The following is a 19,069-nucleotide window of genomic DNA, read 5'->3' as shown; positions in this document are numbered from 1 at the left end:
TTCAAGGATGAGCATAAAACTTGTGAAAGAATGAATCTTGAAGCCTGTAAATCACATTATAAAACGTACTGTCACTGCTAATACAACACAAATATCTTTTTTCACCCCAATCTAAGTTTCTGAAAGTGCCTGCAGCTTTTATCATTGATAAAGTGGTTGACAAATTCTGCATAGTTAAGAAATATTTTCTAAAAGGCTTGATGTGTAAAATGTTACTAGCTGTAAAAACAGCTGGGCATTTGTATTCACAAAACCAACAATATGAACTGAATAAAATATTATTCTGCTTAATTTAGTACAGGATTGTAATGCTTTTGGTTCAGAGTCTACCATGTTGCTAAAAATTACCTTCTTACATTACACATAACTGGGTTTGTTGGTTTTCTCATTAATAATGATACAGTGTGATTGTAACAGAATGTGTAGCATAATTTTGCACTGCGTGTCAATCCAGAAGAATGAACAAATGCTCCAATGGACTGTAACATCCATTGCTAGCACACTTTGTTTATCTGCTGTATTTTAATTTTTTTTTTAAACAAACCCCATCTAAATAAAAGCTTGCTAAAATTATCATCAGCTAAAACATAATATTGATTCATGCACTGTACCTACAGGAATCTGTTGGTAATTTAATACCATATAAAGTCTCTTTTGGTATAAGCTGTACATCAGCGTGTCGTCTGTCTTCCTGTTAATCAAATACTGCTTGTTTATTCCAAAGGCACAGGAGATTTGAATGTTACAGGGGTTGTCTTTTTACTTCCCTAAGCAACAGTACAGAACCATTTTTCCTGAATATTCATTATAGCCTTAGGCTAGATGAAGCTTTTAATCCTAACTACTCATTGCCAATGGGTAGATATACTAGAGGAAAAACAACTATTCACCTTTTTTTCTAAATGATCACATGATAAGCTTAACTACAACCATAACTATGAGCATAAGTCCTCAGAAATTAAAGCAGCAAGTTGTCTATGATTGCAATTGGCATCAGTAATGAGATGAATCCCCTGTCCTATCACCCCCAAGGCAGATACATCCTGCCCATTTAAAAAGAAGCATGAAAATGCTGAGCATAGAGTAGGTCACCTCTCCTTGTGTTTCATGGAAAGAAACAAAACCACGATGAGATTACCACAGAAATGTCTTGCTGCAGATTTTTGGAAATTTTTATTGTGACCTATTTTCAGTGCTCTTGCAGGGCCCTCATTTTTGCACTATCCTGTTACTGCACAATCTTTACACTGTATTCAGAACACCTCTCTGAGGCAGAGAATTACTATTATGCCTGTTTAATAAATGGAGAGAGGAGAGACAGACAGCCTGAGGTGCACCTCCTACAACTCACCTTGCTTTGGTGCCCAGTTTTGCAAAAGTCATTTGAAAAAGGACCTGAAAAGGTTTGTCTAGCACAAAACTGCATTTGATTCTCTGGACTACCTTAAACCATGAGATACTTTCCACATTAACAACAGAAATATTTTTAATACTTGGATTTAAATAGCTTTTCAGAGCATTTGAATAATGCAAAAGATAGAATTACAACTTCTTTAGGGTAACTAACACACATTTGTTAACTATGCAAACAGTCCTTGAGAAGCACGTGTGTGAGTGCATGTACATATACATGCATGCATATATAAAGAATACAAAGAGCAGTCTGAAAGATGTCATAAAAAAGAACAACCTGTTACAAGATTTTCCCTAAGAACTTCATAAGAAAGGTTAACACTCAGTAGAGCACATTAGTTGATCGTGTCTAATTAGTACTACAGAAAATAGACCATATCCTGCAATAACTTTTCTCAGACAAAATCCTGACTTTACATATGTATAAAGGCTTCATTACATAGGACTATTGGATTTATCACCACACGTCACATTGATGATTTGTGCTGGTCCATTATCCTGACCGTGATGATGGGAAGTTCTAGATGGCACAAAAGAGTGTTGCAAGATGCAGTAAGACCTTGCATATAAAGTCCTTAAATCTCATCTATCACTGACTACAATGACCTAAACAACAAAGTTTCAGAAATTAAAATACTTTATCATATTTAATGCAAGAGTAAGTCTAATCTTCCTCATACACCTCAAGTCTTTGATGGCCACAAGACTATTCTCATATATATCTCTTGCCTATGAATTTTATGGCTAAAATAATGCATTATGTAAGCATGTTTTCAATTATAAATGCTGATAGTAAGTTACAGAGGACTTGTCTTTTTATTAACTTAGCACCCATGAAGCTGACAGCTAGGCAAGAGTAGGCAAGTGGCACCAACAGTCCCTCATCAGAGCATTCTTCTCATGGCAGATTTTCTTTCTGCACTAGTTTTTCAGAAAGAAATATTGTATTCCTGTTGTACCTATTAGCATTGGAGAAATTTTTAGATGAAAAAATATTCTACAGTTAAGTTCCTCATTCTGAGCAGTAGATACATTTTTCAAACTAGTACCGTATCTGTGGGAAAAGGAGGGAGTGCTTTTATGATTACAAGAATGATGTAGTGTAGGAAAGTGTTTTTAGCTGAGAATTTGCAAGACTCAGCTGTTAAATTTAATACATGTACTACTCTCACTTTACTGTTTCATTCAACAATAGTGTGCTAGGGAAGAGTTAAACCTATCCTCAGTCAAATCGCTGTCTGAAGGCCCAAGAGGACTCAAATGCACCTTCATCTGAAAAGCAAGAAAGGAGAAGAGAATCTTTGCCTGTCTGCAGGTAACCTCCATGCAGCAGGTCCATCCTACTCTCCCTCTGAACATTACAGTGGCACTACCTGCCACAACCTGCAGTGTGGAAAGGCAGGGACAGGATCCATTTGGAGCAGGTTTAGAACGTGAGTAATGATCATTTCTAGAGACTCCTCACATATTCAATCCACTCTACTGGCTTGATGTGTACCTATGGATCTGCACCTTTTACAGAGATCCCATAAATGAAATGAGGATGTACTAGCCTGATAAGCTGTTAGTTTAAATATGTCTATCCAGTATTTCTTGTCTGGAAAACCATAAAAAAATCATAACTTAAAAACAAAACAAACCCCCCCAACCCTACCAACAGAAAAAACCCAACTCTGCGTGTGAAGAATTACTCTTTTGCTATTCATTAAAATATGAAGAAAAAGTATGGGAATTCCAGCTTAAAGCATTGCAAACCAGTATCTGTAGCCTTCACCACTTTTATACATATATGTGTATTTTACTATTTATCCTTTCCACAGCTATCTTTTCTCCCTCCTCCTATGAGAACATTGTCTTCATAAAACACTCTCTCTAAACTTACACAAAATTTCGACAGTACCTAAATACAGAATTACATTCAATCACTATAGCAAGAGTCACCATTGCAGAAACTCATGGTTAATTTTACTGCCTTCTTACATCCCAAAAGGAGCAGTTCAGGTTGTGCATTTGTCCCATTTCAAACTTAATTAAAGCTAACGATTTGTTTAAAGCCTGTCAAAATAAGGGAAGGATTTCCCAGGACAGAAGATGAATAACTCTCCTCTTCTCATCTGGAGTAAAAATTCTTCCTCATTTCTCAGGAAATCTGACAGCTTTTGGTCAACATCTATTGACCGCAGCTGTCAAAAAGAAAGAAATGAAGCAGTTTAACCTAAGGCAGGAATAACACTTTTCACGGTTGTATGTGAAGCTATCTATATATATATTAGGAAAAAATTTTTAAAACTGCCTAAATTACATCAGAGGCTCTGGGTTAGCCTGGTCGGCTTCACAAAAAGGTAGCTGCTGGTTGAGAGCTTATATCCCTCCAGCAAGACTCCATGATGTGATGTGAAACCAATGCCACAAAACAAACTTTTAGAGATAATGATAGTATGTGAATTCAGCACTCTTTTCCAGTCAATACTGTATTGCTTTTTGGCATGAGATCCAAAGTGTACTAGTTCAGCAAAAAAAAAAAAAACCCAAACTCCAAAAATCTCATTAAATATCTTCAATAAAATGGTACAGGAAAATCCCATTCAGGATAAAAATTCAAAACATCCGAACATGAATTAATGTCATATTTTGTTCTAGGAGAATAAAAATGTTTCATCCCATTTGAGCCTTCAGCTTTTATTAATTAACTTGCACTTTGAAACAAGAGGTCTTTTCAATATGAAGGGAGGTTGTAGAGGTGGGGTTTTTGGAAGCATTTCTAAAAGATCAGAGATTCAGATGAGAAAAATTAATCAAATTCCACATAGTTACCATTTAACTAAACTACCATAGCAACAATATGCACTGTGACTATTGTTCACTGATTTAATTCAAAGACATGCTTATTTTCTACTCTCTTACAAACACTAAAATGCTCCTTTCTTTAAAAAAGTCTTTTGAAACAAGTCTACTGAGTTAATGAAGACATTTATGTTGTTTCTACACAGCAAAATGTTCTCTTTATAATTTGAACAAAACTGTAGTATTTTTAAACTGGAAAAATATCATATGGCTTATATAACTAAGCATGTCCTACTAGTGAAACAAGAACATTTTTGCTTACAAAATACTGCATATTAAGATGTAGAAGTACAGCTTGGAAAATTCCCATTAGTTTTTGTAGACTACATTCATTCTTTTGGTTACAGTCTTTTCAATTAGGCAAAAACATTACCACTTGAAGACCACATAAAGAACACATTTTTATCTTTAAATTTAATTTTAAAAACCCCAAGATTTTTAGAGAGTAATGACTCCCAATTCATAGATCTTTTTGCCAAAGTAAAAATCTAAGCAAGAACTGAGAGACCTGACTGAACTTTTTTTTTCCTGTGGTAAGTTATAAGAACTAAAAAACTCCTGGCACCTAGCTCCATTCCTAGATGTTTGGACTTTATTAATTTAAAGTAAAGCTGCAAGCAAGGTGTTAAAATTTGATCAGCTGCTCCTTCAGATCTGTCACTGCAAGTTCCACTTGGGGGAGCCTAATTGAGGTTCTCCTTTTCTTCCAGTGATATCAATGTGTCACTGGGCAAAATCAAGTCACTCTGGATTAGGTCTGGGTTTTGGTCATGGCTGAACTGAGAAGTAAAAACTCTGAGACCCTATCTATACTGAGAGAGATAACAGTGGGTATTGAGAAAAGCCAACAAGGGACTGGGGCTCCTACTTCTCAAAGCAGTCACAGGGTCTTCTCAGACTACTTTGAAAAACTGAAAGAACAAATTGGTGCCCATAAAAAACCCCCCTTGAAATTTAAAAGCATTTAACAAAATAAACCTTAAAAGACACATACAGGGTTTCTACAGAATGAGAATTTCAAGAAATTTTTCAATTTTAGCAGATCCCTTTCTCCCTTTTCTTTCTTACTCTCCTTCTTACTGGCATCACAATTTCTCCCTACGTCAGCTCTTTAATTAGAACATTTGAAAGATGTTAAAAGCACAAGACAAATAACCTTTGATCTCCTCATTTTATTTAAAAAAAATGGGAACAATAACTTGTTACAGTGTTTCTTTATTGTAGTACTCTACTGGAGCTACACAAATGAATGATGCTTAACGTATGACAAAAACCAGACAAAAATAAGCCAAACAAAAAGAACTCACTCCAATGGGTTTTAACATACCTAATCTAAAAGCTGCCAATTTTAACACAGGTCAGCATCCAAACTCAAGAATACATTTATCAAAGTGCTGTGTGGGAGACCCTCTTTGGGCATCTTATTAGCAGCATGGCACTCCTACATCCCCTCTGAGATAATGCTGCACCTCATGACTGAACACCCGTGTGTGGACAAGGTCAAAAATGAGCTGGAGATTTTTGACTGACCAGTAGAGAGAAGTACAAAACACATATTTGTGTTGGGAGTAAGAACAACAATTAGAGGGAGGTCAAGATCAAGCACAACTGAGACTTGAAAGGTTGGTGGCTGCCTTTAGTCAGCTTTGTAATTACTCCATTTTCAGATCACAGAAAAGCTTTTTGTTTTCTCCCCAGCACAAAGAGGAAAACAACTGAATTTTTTTTTAAACTGATTCCTCTCTCTGTGTAGGTGGTTGTGTCATAATGTTTTTCCTTATTCTGAATGTTTGGGGTTTGTTTCACTTATTTTTAATTTAAAAATGTTAATCTAAGCAATCAGAAGAAGTATCTCTGTTAGAAAACGTTCAACTTTTACAATTATGTATAAGGCTTTTTATATGTTTATGGTTACCTTACGTGATAGGGAAAAATCTCCTTTTGTTTCATTGTGACAGGTCTGTTAAAACTTTAGCAATGAGTATTTATAGCTATTGATTTTAATGCAATATTAAAGGCATTTAAATCAGATTATTTTCTTTGATTGTCAGAATAAAGGTTAATAATAGTTGGCCTGAAAGGTTGATGCACAGATTGGCAGTTCAAGTTAACAAATTATTTGTTCCAATACTAACTGGGCTTAAACAGTCCAAGTGAAAAATAGGAAACTGTCACATTTACCCTTAAGAAACTTCTCGGACACACTGACTGGAAGGATTTATTTATCAACAGCACTGGTATATGTAAAGCATTCACTAATAAAAATGTCTTTTTAACCCTGACAGAACAAAGTATTTTATCTTGGTTGTTCCTAGCCAGCCAAACTAATGTTTCTCATAGCACTGTAAAAAGTGGTATGCAGCATGATTAAATAATATTTCAGCTCTTTAGTTCATGCAGAGGTCACCTGCTAGGAGGCATAAAGGTTTGATTAGGTTTATGTCATATATGAAATATGTAAAAGGGAAGCACAGAACTTGAATATGTGAATGCTGCAGCTACAAATAGCTTTCTCTTGTGGTCAGGTAGGCAAGCTCTGTCATTTCCAATAATAATAAGGCAGAAAACACTAAATAATTGAGGAAAGCATAAACATTTGAAACATGAAACTAGGGAATTTAAAACATATGCTCTGAGAAGAATTTGCCACTTAGTTTTAAAATGGTCATCAAGTGGGCATGTATTCAGATTTGGCCTACTGTAAAGAGCAAGCTTCCCAACAAACTGTCTAAGTTTACTAGGAGCTGAGGCAAAATTTAAAAAAATATGAATGTAGTCCTGAAAACTCTCGTGCAGGCAGTGAAGAGATTAGTTAATACACTGCTAGTTAACTTTATCAAACACTGGCATAAAACTGAAACCATAAAAAGAAAAAATTATTAATGTGCACCAACATAAACAAACTTAAAATATTATATTTTTCCTGAACAGTTACTTGTTGGTGATGACTTTGTTTCCACTAAATCCTGTTTACCAGATATCATGGTTACAAAAAGCTGCAATGCCTTATGGTGCAATCACATATCCAAAGGCAATCCAAAGGGCCTGGACATTTGCTCAAGTTTCCTACATTTCCCTTTTCTGAAAACTTCTCAGGGCATTAAAATACAACTTCAAGAACAAGTGCAGGTTGCCATTTGGTTTAAAAAAAAAACTAAAAGGGTTTGTTCCTTTATGGGAAGCACTCATTATACACTTCGTTGCTGTTAGGCTACTGAAGTGTCATTAAAACAGCCAAAATCTTGAAGTGTCATTAAAACAGCCAAACAACAGCAGGTCACTGATACTGTGACCAAACTAACCTTCTCTGGTAATCTGTCACCCATAATGTGAATTTCAGCAGAAACGCTTCCACCATAGTAAGACTGAAAATAAGTGTAAACCCAAATTGCTTCCATGTCTTCATGATTTTCAAGGAAACAGAATCACTTTTACATTTGCTGAGAAAATACATTCTGTAGAGAATGCTTTCCTTACATAAATATAAGTCACCACACATAAACAGTATTTAAAACCTTATTAACAGCCATAGCATGTCATTAAAAAGTTTCAGCAAGTTGGTAGTGCTGTTAACATTACTGCCGTGTTTATAATCCCTTTTTATTTTCCATTTTGTCTTTTGAGTAATTCAATTAGAAATCCTTCAAAGCAATAACAGTGGATTAAATGTTGTCAAACCACAATATAAAATTACAGAACAGTGTTCTGATGATGAATTTATTAAACTTTGCATTTCAATTCATTTCTCCTTGAGTGTATGAAAAGCAGAATTCTTTAGACAAAACACCAATTAACTGTCATACCTCATTATTAAGTATTGTCTCCTTCTACATGTTACAAAAGATAGAATATATGAGGACATAAAGGACACATGCAAGAAATCCATTTAAATCACATTTAATCACACTTGAATCCTGCAATGGTAACAGAAAAGGAAGTGATTTCTCAGGTACTGGAGGAACGTGAATGAAGGAAGGTGAATGATGTCACCCAGGAGTGACCATAAAGCCAGCAAGATTTTCCTGCTCGGATTTCAAGTGAAATAGCTCATGAGTGAATTTTTACTTTGAAAGCAACTCAGCACAGGGTTTAGTTTATGAGGAGAGTTTTGAAGAAGGAAGGAATAGAAAAAGAAAAGAAAGAGACATCTGACAACAGAGAAGGTTGAAAAGGGAATCCAAAGAGGTTGAACAACAAAATGGAATTATCATAAAGGACCATGAACGTAAGTCCACAAAACACATCTCCTGACCTGTGAAAAAGTGTGCTTAGGTCAACATTTGCAGGAGTTGAAGGAGGCAATCAGGAGCATCCCTTCTTCCTGCACATCCCAGATTGCCTCCCAGCAAAACACTGCCCAGTGCAGCTCATCCCTGCACACACAGAGTAACAGCATCACTGCCTCAGCCAAGGAGTCCTTGTTTCTGAGGGACTGAATTTTTTGCCTCTGCTGAGCTTCTCCCTCAGTTGAACTATCAAGGCTCCTCTTCATATCCATTTGGTTGGGCAGCAGGCAATTCCCCTCCCCAGCCACCCAGTTTTATGGAACTTACAGTGCCTTTGAAACAGTCTGCACACTGAAAAACATGACTGAAAGAGGTCATTTGGTCAAAATACGGCCCAAAGCAACAGAGGCCAGTGGCAGACACAAAGGCACTGAGATCAGCTAGGACTTATATTCTTAAGAACCAGCCAGAATGCATGAAAGCAGCCAGTGCAAGAGAACAAGAAGACATACAAATCCTGAAACTCCACCCCAAACACCAACACAAACCGCACTCACACTGGTTTATACTGGATTTTGGGTGACCATTTCATACTGCTGCTACAGCCCAGTGTAGCACCACTCTGCTGTACTTTGCATTAATTTGTTGCAATAACTGCTACAGAAGAGAAGAGCAAGAACTAATACTGCCTGCAGGACTCAATGAATTATACTTAACCAGCATATTATTGTAGGCTGATAGTAGAATGTCACATGAACACAGATATAATCAAATTCTGTTTGGGGCATCATTTATTTAAAATACTTCAAGCTCCTTGCTGGCAGAACAACAGCGAATTAGCATGCTATGCTGTGCACCTCAATTAAAAAGCAGCCTCATCTTTCCTATATCCAAGGTACAGCAGAGCAAATCTAATTGTGCCATGCAGTCAGCTCTCATCTTTGCAGAGTAACCAGGGCTTTGGGGTGTTTTTTCTTTTTGTTTTTGACAGATTTGTCGTCTTCTGAATGAGGCAATGTAGGCTTTTATGAAACTTGCCTCCTAATTGCAGGCAATAAGCACAGCCAGCAGCAGAGGCTGTAGCAAGTACAGCTGAAGTAAAATGAAAATAAAGGTAAGAAAAGAACCACAAAACAAGTTCATTTTACATATAATCTGAATAGTTAAACCACAAGGATCTGGATTTCAGTGCTCACAAGAGACATATACATTCCTTCTTCAATATAAACTAAAAAAAAACCCCAAACAATTCCCCAGACCTAGAGCTTAAATGCTAAGATTGCTGAGACAGGCAAAGATTTTTTATATTTTGGAGGTTTGAAGGTATGACTAATTAATGAGAAAGAGTTATATGCCAGGATGTTATTAACTTTTACAATATTTGCTTATAGCATGAAGAATCTCTGTTCTTGCACTTAGGCTGAGATCTCTGAATATGAGATTTGTTGCTTTTGACTTGAGATCTCCTTGTTCATACTGATTATCTTACTCCATGTGAACATCTAAGTCCTAGCGCTTCCTTTTATCCAGTACTCATTTCCTACCCCAGTACAAAGAATGCTGTGCCTTTGGTTAGGAATTGAACTGGGTGAATCCACAGAAATGGTTGTCTGAATGGACTCCAGGAGGGCAGGTACTGGCAGCTCCCACTTGGAGTGGGACTACCACCAACACCAGTGAGGTTGGCCATAGCTTTGCCTGCCTGAGCCCTAAAAACTCCAGAGATGCAGAGTACACAGCCCCCCCATGACACCATGTTCCTGATCTGCATCACCTTGTTGGGGAATTTTTTTCCTAATGTGCAATTTGAAACATTCAGCCTGCAATTTGCCCCTTGCTGTATCATCTGACATGATAGTGAATAATCTTCCCCTCTTTGTAGCTACTCTTGCAGCATCTTTGTCACATCCTCTCAGGTAGCTGCAGGCTGCTCTTTTCCTCCTTCTGTTGTTTTTCACTGCCCACTAGGCCAAGGAGACTCTCTGATATTTTAGAAGACTTTGGGTATCATTTGTCCTAATCGATCTTATTCTAATGTTTCTAGGGAGATGCACATTAAAGCTCTTAGACCTGGAGTTTCATCGTAGCAGGAGTGCAAAGTAAATCCAGATTACCGACTCTATTTAGCTATTTATTCATTCTCGGCAGAGCAGCTGGAGAGACTTGTTGACCTTTAAACCAAAATCAAAAAGGCAAACACTTAAATTTGTTGATTTCATGACATTAATAATTCTGAATGAATTCAATGCCACTTTTTAGAAAGATAGTAAGACAAAAGAAATTAAACATCTTTGCATGGTTTCCAGTGAAGGAGTGAAGGACAAAAAATGCACCACAAATACAACACCACAAGTTAGACATTGGAATGTGAGCACTACCATCTCACATGCTTGATTTATTATTTTCAGGATTTTATGCTAAAATTAGTACAGCAATGAAGTACAGTGGGAAAGGGATACTGTCATTTTTAAATAATCTGCTGTTCACCATATTGTCTTTAATACTAAATGTTTTGTACATATAGGTTATCTGATTCAAAGAAAATCTGTGCATTAGTGCTGGTCAACTTAATGACAAATTTTTAATGATATCCACTTTTATACAGTTGCAGATTGTTATGAAAGAATACAAACCTTAACTTTATTATCATTAATCGGCATTAGTAAATATAATTGACATTTTATACAGAACCAGCTTTAAGTAACTTATTGGCAGCAATACAGATGCCTCTTAATATTACCCTCTGGCTAGCTACGCTGTTTGGGCGCCAGAGTGTCTGCACTAATGACTTGGAATTAAAATCAAATAAAAGCTGAGAACTGTAATTCAGTATAAAAGAAACAGCCATACTTAGTACCAATTTTTATATATATAATTTGGATACACCAGGACCTTTTTTAATTTTCAGCTGATACAAAACAGTGAAAGCATTTGAGAGTAGATAACAAAATAGGATAGAGAAAAATAAATCTGATGTTCCCAGATTTCTACACTTACCCTGTAGGCACACCATAGGAATTGGAATGAGAAGAAAAAGTAGACAGTGTAATTAACCTTTCCTTTCCCTTTTTTTTTTTTAAAACAACAAAAAGGCAGAACATGTTAGACATTATAAATAGTAAAAATACCCATTTTTCTGCCATTATTTTTCATCTCAGCAATTTCTGTAGTTTCCTGAGGATTTAATGTGCTTAGGCATGAAAGAGGCCTAATCCTTGAAAAAATTTCCTATGAAGACATGGATTATGTTATCAAAAAGATTTAAGAAAACCTGCTTCACTGTACAACCAGGAAAGCTGCTCTGCCTCTCAAAGCCTTATGCCCTGACTTCCAGATATCAAGTGGTGGTTTTTTTTTCCTGAGCATATCTGAGCCCTGTCTTCCCCACAGCACCCATGTATGACCTATTTGACTTCAGCTCTGGGGGAAAAAAAAAAATAATACTAAAATACCAAAATACTATCTAGCACTTTTGTATCTTCTGATGGAGCCTCCAGGGGCCACCACACATTGTATCCCCCTGAAGGGCTACTGATAAATCTTGTTGCACATATCATTACTTAATCCAGTTTATCCCCACCCTTTGCAACGATAACCTACATTTAAAATCACTATGATTTAATTTTAGCCAACTCTGAAGAAGACCATCAGGATCTAGTGCTCTAAACATGGCTTGTTTTATTCATTTATTCATCTAGAGAAGTTGATTCTTTTCTGAGCTCTCAGTTTGATAAGACAGTTAAGAAAACACAAGAAAATGTTTAAGCAAGAGTAGTATATATTAAACATTCCACAGGATATCCATATTGTATGGGAAAGACAGAAATTTTATTATTATAAAAACATATATGTATATATAAAGTAATCTTCTTTCTTTATGGATCTGATCTCCTCCATGGAGAGTCACAAATCCACACAATAGCCCTGAGTGCTCAGATTTTGCATTTGCTTCTCTGATTTTACAATAACTGAAAGATACGTAAAAACTCTTGTAGCCAGACAGCTCCCTACTGACTATACATCTAAGCAACTTCACATGCATATATTATTCCAACCCCTGAAAGCTGGAAATAACACACACTTAAAAAAATAAAAAAACCCCATGCTTGGAAAGAGCCTGTTTCAGGTTCTGTGTGGAACCTCCAGGGCTCTCCCTGACCAGCCTGAACCTTTCACAGTGTCCTGCCTTCTCAGGCAGGGGCAAGCCAAACTACTGAGTTACTCTCTGCACACTGAAGGGTGGGAATTTCTTCAAAAACTTATAGAGATGGCTAAAATAGCAATTTGTTGTTGAATGCAATTCAGAGAAAAAAATAGTAATAACTACTACTGTTGTGCTAGTGTTATCCTGGAGGGCTTTCGTGATTCTCTCCCATTTTTCATCATAACTTGAGTAAATGACCACTGGCCATAAAAAGCATCCAGATTACTTTCATTAAAAATAATGATCTATGGCATGGACCAGATTGACATAATTTTGTTCACAGAAAACAACAAAATGCCCAGTGCACTCTGCCTGACAGTATTGTTATGCTATGATAAAGCTATACTTGGAAGTGCATCCACTGGAAGTGTTGCACTGATTACAGCTCCTATTGCCTGCTGGGTTTTAGAAAGTTAATGATTTAGTTATCCAACCACACCTCAGTTCTTAGAAGTTTTGTGTTTAATTGAGGAAGTGAGGATGAATTAAGATGCTTACTAGCCCTCTACAAAGGGGCCAAGCAAATAACACTATATCAATTTTTGGGGTATATAATCATGATTCCCACTCTGCGTCCCATTCCTCCTCTTCTTCCCCCTGTCCCCAAAATGTATTAAGATGGGAAAGCAAGCAAGGTTCATAATTCTGAAACTTTGACAGTCAAACTCTAGAAAATCTCTCCTGGTAGACTGTGAACCAAGATTTTTCAGAGACCTTCCATTCACCACATTTGGGCATTTTTCAGAGCCAAAACAAATTTCAAACCACGACAAAAACATGCAAAAATCTACAAACTTCAAAAGGATATTAGTATGAGAATTAGGGTTGGTATGTGTATCTTTTCTTTCAGTGGGCAAAACAACACACATTCTCCTAACTGAAGTCATGGGATATATTGACAAGCTCTGCAACAGATTTCTGCATGGCAGAGACATCAGGCATGGTAATTCCAATACAAACAGTATAAACCAATGAATCTATAGGTTACAGAACACAGGCTTTTATTATAAGAGAAGATGTTAACTGAACATAGTACTACCAGAATGTATGGTCTCTTCTGTGATTCTGAAATACAGTTAGGTTCATATGTTAAAAATTGTGAAACTAAATGTGTATATACCTCATGTCCTTCAAAATCATTACTGACATACGCAGTAGTTACTAGGTTGTGATTTAAAAGATATCTACAGGGCACTGAAATGGAAATCAACAAATTCTGTCCAAGTGCTTTTTCGAAATTAATTGTTTTCATCATGTTCCTTGTCAAATACATAATGCATTTTTGTTCTCAGCAAAACCAAGCATTTTGTACATTCTCAGTTTCTCTTTTTTTTTTTTCCTTTCATCAGTAAATATTTAAACACATTCAACCTAAAAATCTCAAGCTGGTAATCTGCTGCTTGTGTCTTGCCCCCTGAGGTGTAACTATCAATGTGGCAGTGCAGGATAGCTGGAGAGACATTAAAGAGATTGTGGTTACAATCCTACCTGCCCACAGGCCAGTCCCATGCCTCGCTCCCCCATACCATGAGGACATGATAAATTTAACTCCAGCGCATCAGCACCAGCAACCTATGAAACATGAAAAAGGAAAAAAATTGCAAAATTAATTTCAAGTAATGTACTCTTTCCTGTAGCACTTACTGTTCATTTTATATAGATTTCTTTAGACATTTGATTTATTTTAATTTTTTTATAAGAGAAAAAGCTATGGTTATGATATCCTAAAAAACAAGCATGTTGATCATTAGAGATAAAAACTTCAAAAACCGATGTGGTTTCCAAAAATTATTAAGGAATTAGAGTAAAAAACCAAGTAAAAAGATAGGAAAAGAATAAAGAGTTGGTTCTGGAAAATGCTAAACAATGAAATGTAATTACAGGGCCTAAGAGCAGCACTGAGAGAGAGGTCTGGCAGTCAGTATCACACAGGTGTTGCTGTGCTCTGAAGAACTGTAACTCAGTAGTAAATTTTTCCTTTTTGCTTTAATGGATTTAGTCTCCAAATTTTCTGCAGGTGCCTGTACTGTGCCATAACTTTTGTCATTAAATAAATTTGTTTCTGAAGAACAAGAGAGTAATTAAAAAAAAGTCTATACAAACATATTTTTCATGCTAATTCTGTTCATCGCCCTCAATTAGTTACAATTACAAGGGGAAGGAGCCGAGCTGTCCGAGGGCAGCACACAGACATGCTCCTCTTCCTTTCTGCTGAACTGCTCCAGCCTGACATGAACATCTCTCCTGTTGCCTTCCAGCGGCTCTAACTAGGGTTTTGTTTTGCATTTGCATTTTGTTTTTGCTTATTGAACTGGAGTAACTTTGCCTGCTGTGTGGCCATGGTTCAGCAACTCCCAAAGTGCGTGAGCAGGGGAGAAGCCATCCATCACTCCCAGGACCCCTCCCCGCTCCGGCCGGCTCCAGGAGCCCGGCCATGCCGCGCTGCTGCCAGTGCTGTCGGCTGCCCTGACAAGCTGACCTTTTGGATGAATAGGTCGTCCTCCTGCTGAGACACTGTGGTACCTTCTGGAGCTTCTGCTCTGATGAAAGCCACATCTATTACCTCCTAGGTAGGATCCTACGCATGCCATTAAACATCCCTGCTCTTCAGCTGCGCATTCCCAGGCACCCCAAACTACTGCTGCTCTCCACAGGGCAGACACCAACAACTACTTCCCAGAAGAATGTTGTATCACATAGGTTTACACATCATTGACTGCATTTAAAGAACCACTTTTTTTCTATAGGAGTAACATAAATACAAGCACAGATTGGAAATACGTGTCTTAAAGTTGGACAGCAGTACCACTGGATTAAAAAATCAGGAGCAAATAGCACAAAAAAGCCATCCATCTCAGTCAGTTTAAAAGTGGCACTGCTTCTGTCAAGCACAGATTCCAAAATATGATTTCATGTTCTATTAGGTAAATACAGGTATAAATTGAAATAGTGCTGAAGATCACCAAGCTAATTATTGATAATGTTTAATTTCACTTCTCTAAGTCCACAAAGTGACTTTTTTCCTCATAGGTTTAAAATGCTCAAAGAAAATCAAGAAGTGTCGTCCCACATAACCACAGGAGGGCTTAGAACACTGAATAAAGAAACAATGATGTCCAAACATTCTGCCATATGAAAACACAAATTCAAGGTATCCACACCTCCATCCATACATATATAAAAGCATATTTCAAATTTAAACATTTAAATCTGAGCTAATGCTAGCAATAATGACAAGCTAATTTTTTCTTTGCTTAAATTTGTTAATACTATGCTTTTAATTTCCTTTAGATACTTTATATGGAAAACACGCTTTAATTTAAACATAGCAACTTTGCTTTCCATTCAGATATAGACACCTTTCTGAATGAAATTAGTGCAGTCCTGATAAGTATCTCTTATACTACTCCCTATGGACACAGGTACATGTTATTAAATAGTTTTTTCCTCAAATTGAATAGAAATTTCAGGTGCCTAGTCTGTTTGCTTTTCTGTAAGATTGGATTTATATTATAGAAAGCCTGCTGACTGCTATTATATATGCTGACTTTCTCAGCTATCATTTTTGAAAGTCTGTATTAAAACTAGAATAGCATTAAATGAGCCCTTTATACTTTAAATATTCAAGAGTTTTATATTCAAAATTTCTTCTAGTGCTGTCAAACTAGTGCGCCTGTAGGCAAGGTAAGATCAAGTTAGGCTCTCAAAGGCAGAATTAAATTTTATCAGGGCATCTGTCATAATATACAGTTTGCTTAAAATGCAAATAAAAAGTATATAGATTCAAAGACTAAAGGCTTTGCAACTACTGCTTAAAAATCCAAGGGACCATTTTTATGGAACAGATTTCCTTTAAATTTACATTTCCATCATTTTAATGAAAATATAGAATAAACAAATTATAATGGACATGTTTTAAATTCTCATTTTTCACTTTGAATCTATTTCTTTCAAGAAATTCCTTACTGCAGCTCTTGTTTTTAAGGAGAATTAAAAAAAAAAAAATACACAGAAATACATTTAGGAAACCATTACCTCAGCCATTTTTGAAAGTTCAGTCCAGTCCTCCCTGTTATAGCTGCACATGATGCTGGCAATCAGAACCTGGAAAGAGCATGTATGCATTATATATCGTTTTACACCATGTTAGCAGATTTTGTAATACTGTACATTACTGTGACTCTAGACATGGACTGCACAGCCTGCATATGGGAACTACCAGCTATCTGCCAGGAGCTATAGAGTGAAACACAGCTGCAGACTTCACTGGGGACAAGAAAGAGTGAACAAACTCATCTATTGTATCCCTGGCCTGTAAAGAAGGTCTATCCATGTGCATTCTCTTTGTCGTGTGACACAGTGAGAACAAAGTCTGTCCTACACGCAGAGCCAACCAGGGAACTGTCAAGACATACTTGTTCCTGAGGTCAGAGGAACGAAGTCATTATTCACCATAAATACAAATGAAAGAAGCATTTGGACCGTTCAGAGGTAGGTGAGACATCAGTGCATGAGTTTACACTCTAATGTGGCAGTGTATGAACACAATATTCCAGCTGACTTCAGGAATCCAGCACACATCAAACCCTGACCTCTGGAGTCTCATACCACGCAACTTTAGGACAATGACAGCCAGCCAGAACTATTTTGTGTCCCAGAGGCAGCAACAACTGCCTCTAGCTGCTGCTCCCTCTAATGTATTTTTTTGAGGTTCATGTTTTTAGGTAAAATAAGTTCTACTAGGACTCTTCGGGGTGTGGGGGGGCAGCTAGACACACAGTTGCATACAGTGCTATTTACTGTTAAATGAATGTTAACTACTCCTCTGGTCAATAAGCAGTTCAAGTGACATTGCTAATTTCTATTTAAGACTAAAATAAAATCATGTATTTTGCACCCAAAGATCAGACATTGAAATTCTGAAGTTGATACATTTGAGGTAAGATGAGCAGAGAATTCAGCCCAGGAATTCCTGCATGAAGGACTTCTTGGAAGAATGATGTTTGGAAGGAAAAAACAACAGAGAACTATATTGCAGCAGCTAAAAGGTTAAATCAGAAAAGAAATCATAAAACTTAATAGAAGTCTACCTGCTCAGTTTGTGTTCAAAGCAACACTAGCAGAGGAGAACAGAGAAGCATCTGGCCACACTCTTATTTATTTTACCCTCTTACATGAAACTTTAACATGAAAGTTTGATTGACAGGTAACATGACATTTGATTTTAATCTTTCTGTTTTCCAAACAAGTTTTACTGTCATCATTAATATCTAGGGTGGGCTTAATCAGTCACCCCCTCATTTTAACACTTCCCTTGAACTTTCCCATAATGCTGAGGGTTAATGACTCATTCACTTCAAATACAGAAAAGCATGGTGTAGAAAAATTGTCCAACACACACAACTGCTGAAACTGTAAACTCCCAAATTATCTCCATAAGAAGGAGGAGATATGTAGTATCTTCAAAATGGAAGGAAACACACCTTGAAAAGTAAGGCAGGTATGGAGAAAATTGGACATGCTGAGGTTACATTCTAGCCATTTAAAAGGACAATACCACTTATCATCATTATTTCCACTGTTTTGCTCTGAACAGGTGAGAAGGGAAGTGTTTGATGAAGTGCCTGCCTTGCCTGCAGGTGCCCATTTGTGCTCACCTCTGGCACAAAGATAAGACCAAACTTTTCATTAAGCACACACAATCATCACTGCCCATGCTTTTATTCCACTCTGACAGGGATAAAGTGTCTCTCTCCTACACCATAATTTTTTAAATTGGGAAAAACCTTATATAGCTATATAGGTAAAATGTTAATGAAACAAAATCTGCTCTGTGTCCCGTTTGAATATTCAAGATAAATCGAGTGCTCTGGAAATAAACAGAAATCTCTTTTAAAGAACTTTAATTTTTAAAAGCAAAAATTGTGAAAAATCTGTTGAAGAAATTATATATGAGAAAAATTTAAAGCAACTGGAATTTATCTAGAAACCACATCTTGTCAAATTCATGCTTTTTAAAACTAAAGCAAAAAACAGCCCAGCAGCTCAGACACTGACAACATGATAAGGATTTTCACAGTTGCAGTCACAATCCAAAGCACATCAGAAATCTGCACAACTGAGCTTTAAAACAAACCAAATTTTTCAGTGGGAAAAGTTGTAAGACAACAAGGGTGGCTGACTATATTCATAAGTAGTTGAGTTAGGTTACATCAAGTGCTACTAATGAAATTTGGAAATTCTGCTGGGAGTGTACAAAAGAGGAGGAACATGATCTGTGATGTTTCAAAGAGCTGTTAATTAAGACAACATGCTTATTTAATATTGATTAGTTTTAGGATTCATATTTAAAATTAAGCCAATACTTTTTGACAGAAGCAGT

At 36.7% G+C, this 19,069-nt stretch overlaps 1 protein-coding gene across 2 annotated transcripts in view; it reads right to left on the bottom strand.

Moving 5' to 3' along the window:
• DPYD (dihydropyrimidine dehydrogenase) overlaps positions 1–19,069 on the bottom strand; it is a 348,239-nt gene that overhangs the window by 96,475 nt on the left and 232,695 nt on the right. For both annotated transcript variants that reach the window (XM_017729847.1, XM_017729848.1), the window contains 2 exons: positions 16,723–16,791; positions 14,176–14,259 (listed from right to left, as the gene is read on the bottom strand). In XM_017729847.1, coding sequence (XP_017585336.1) covers positions 14,176–14,259; positions 16,723–16,791 — 153 coding nt within the window. The remainder of the gene's footprint in view (positions 1–14,175; positions 14,260–16,722; positions 16,792–19,069) is intronic.

This window comes from Corvus brachyrhynchos, unplaced genomic scaffold, assembly GCF_000691975.1.
Source record: "Corvus brachyrhynchos isolate BGI_N302 unplaced genomic scaffold, ASM69197v1 scaffold101, whole genome shotgun sequence".
Lineage (NCBI taxonomy): Eukaryota > Metazoa > Chordata > Aves > Passeriformes > Corvidae > Corvus > Corvus brachyrhynchos.
Note: the sequence above shows the minus strand (reverse complement) of the source record. Positions and strands in the feature narration are given on the sequence as shown.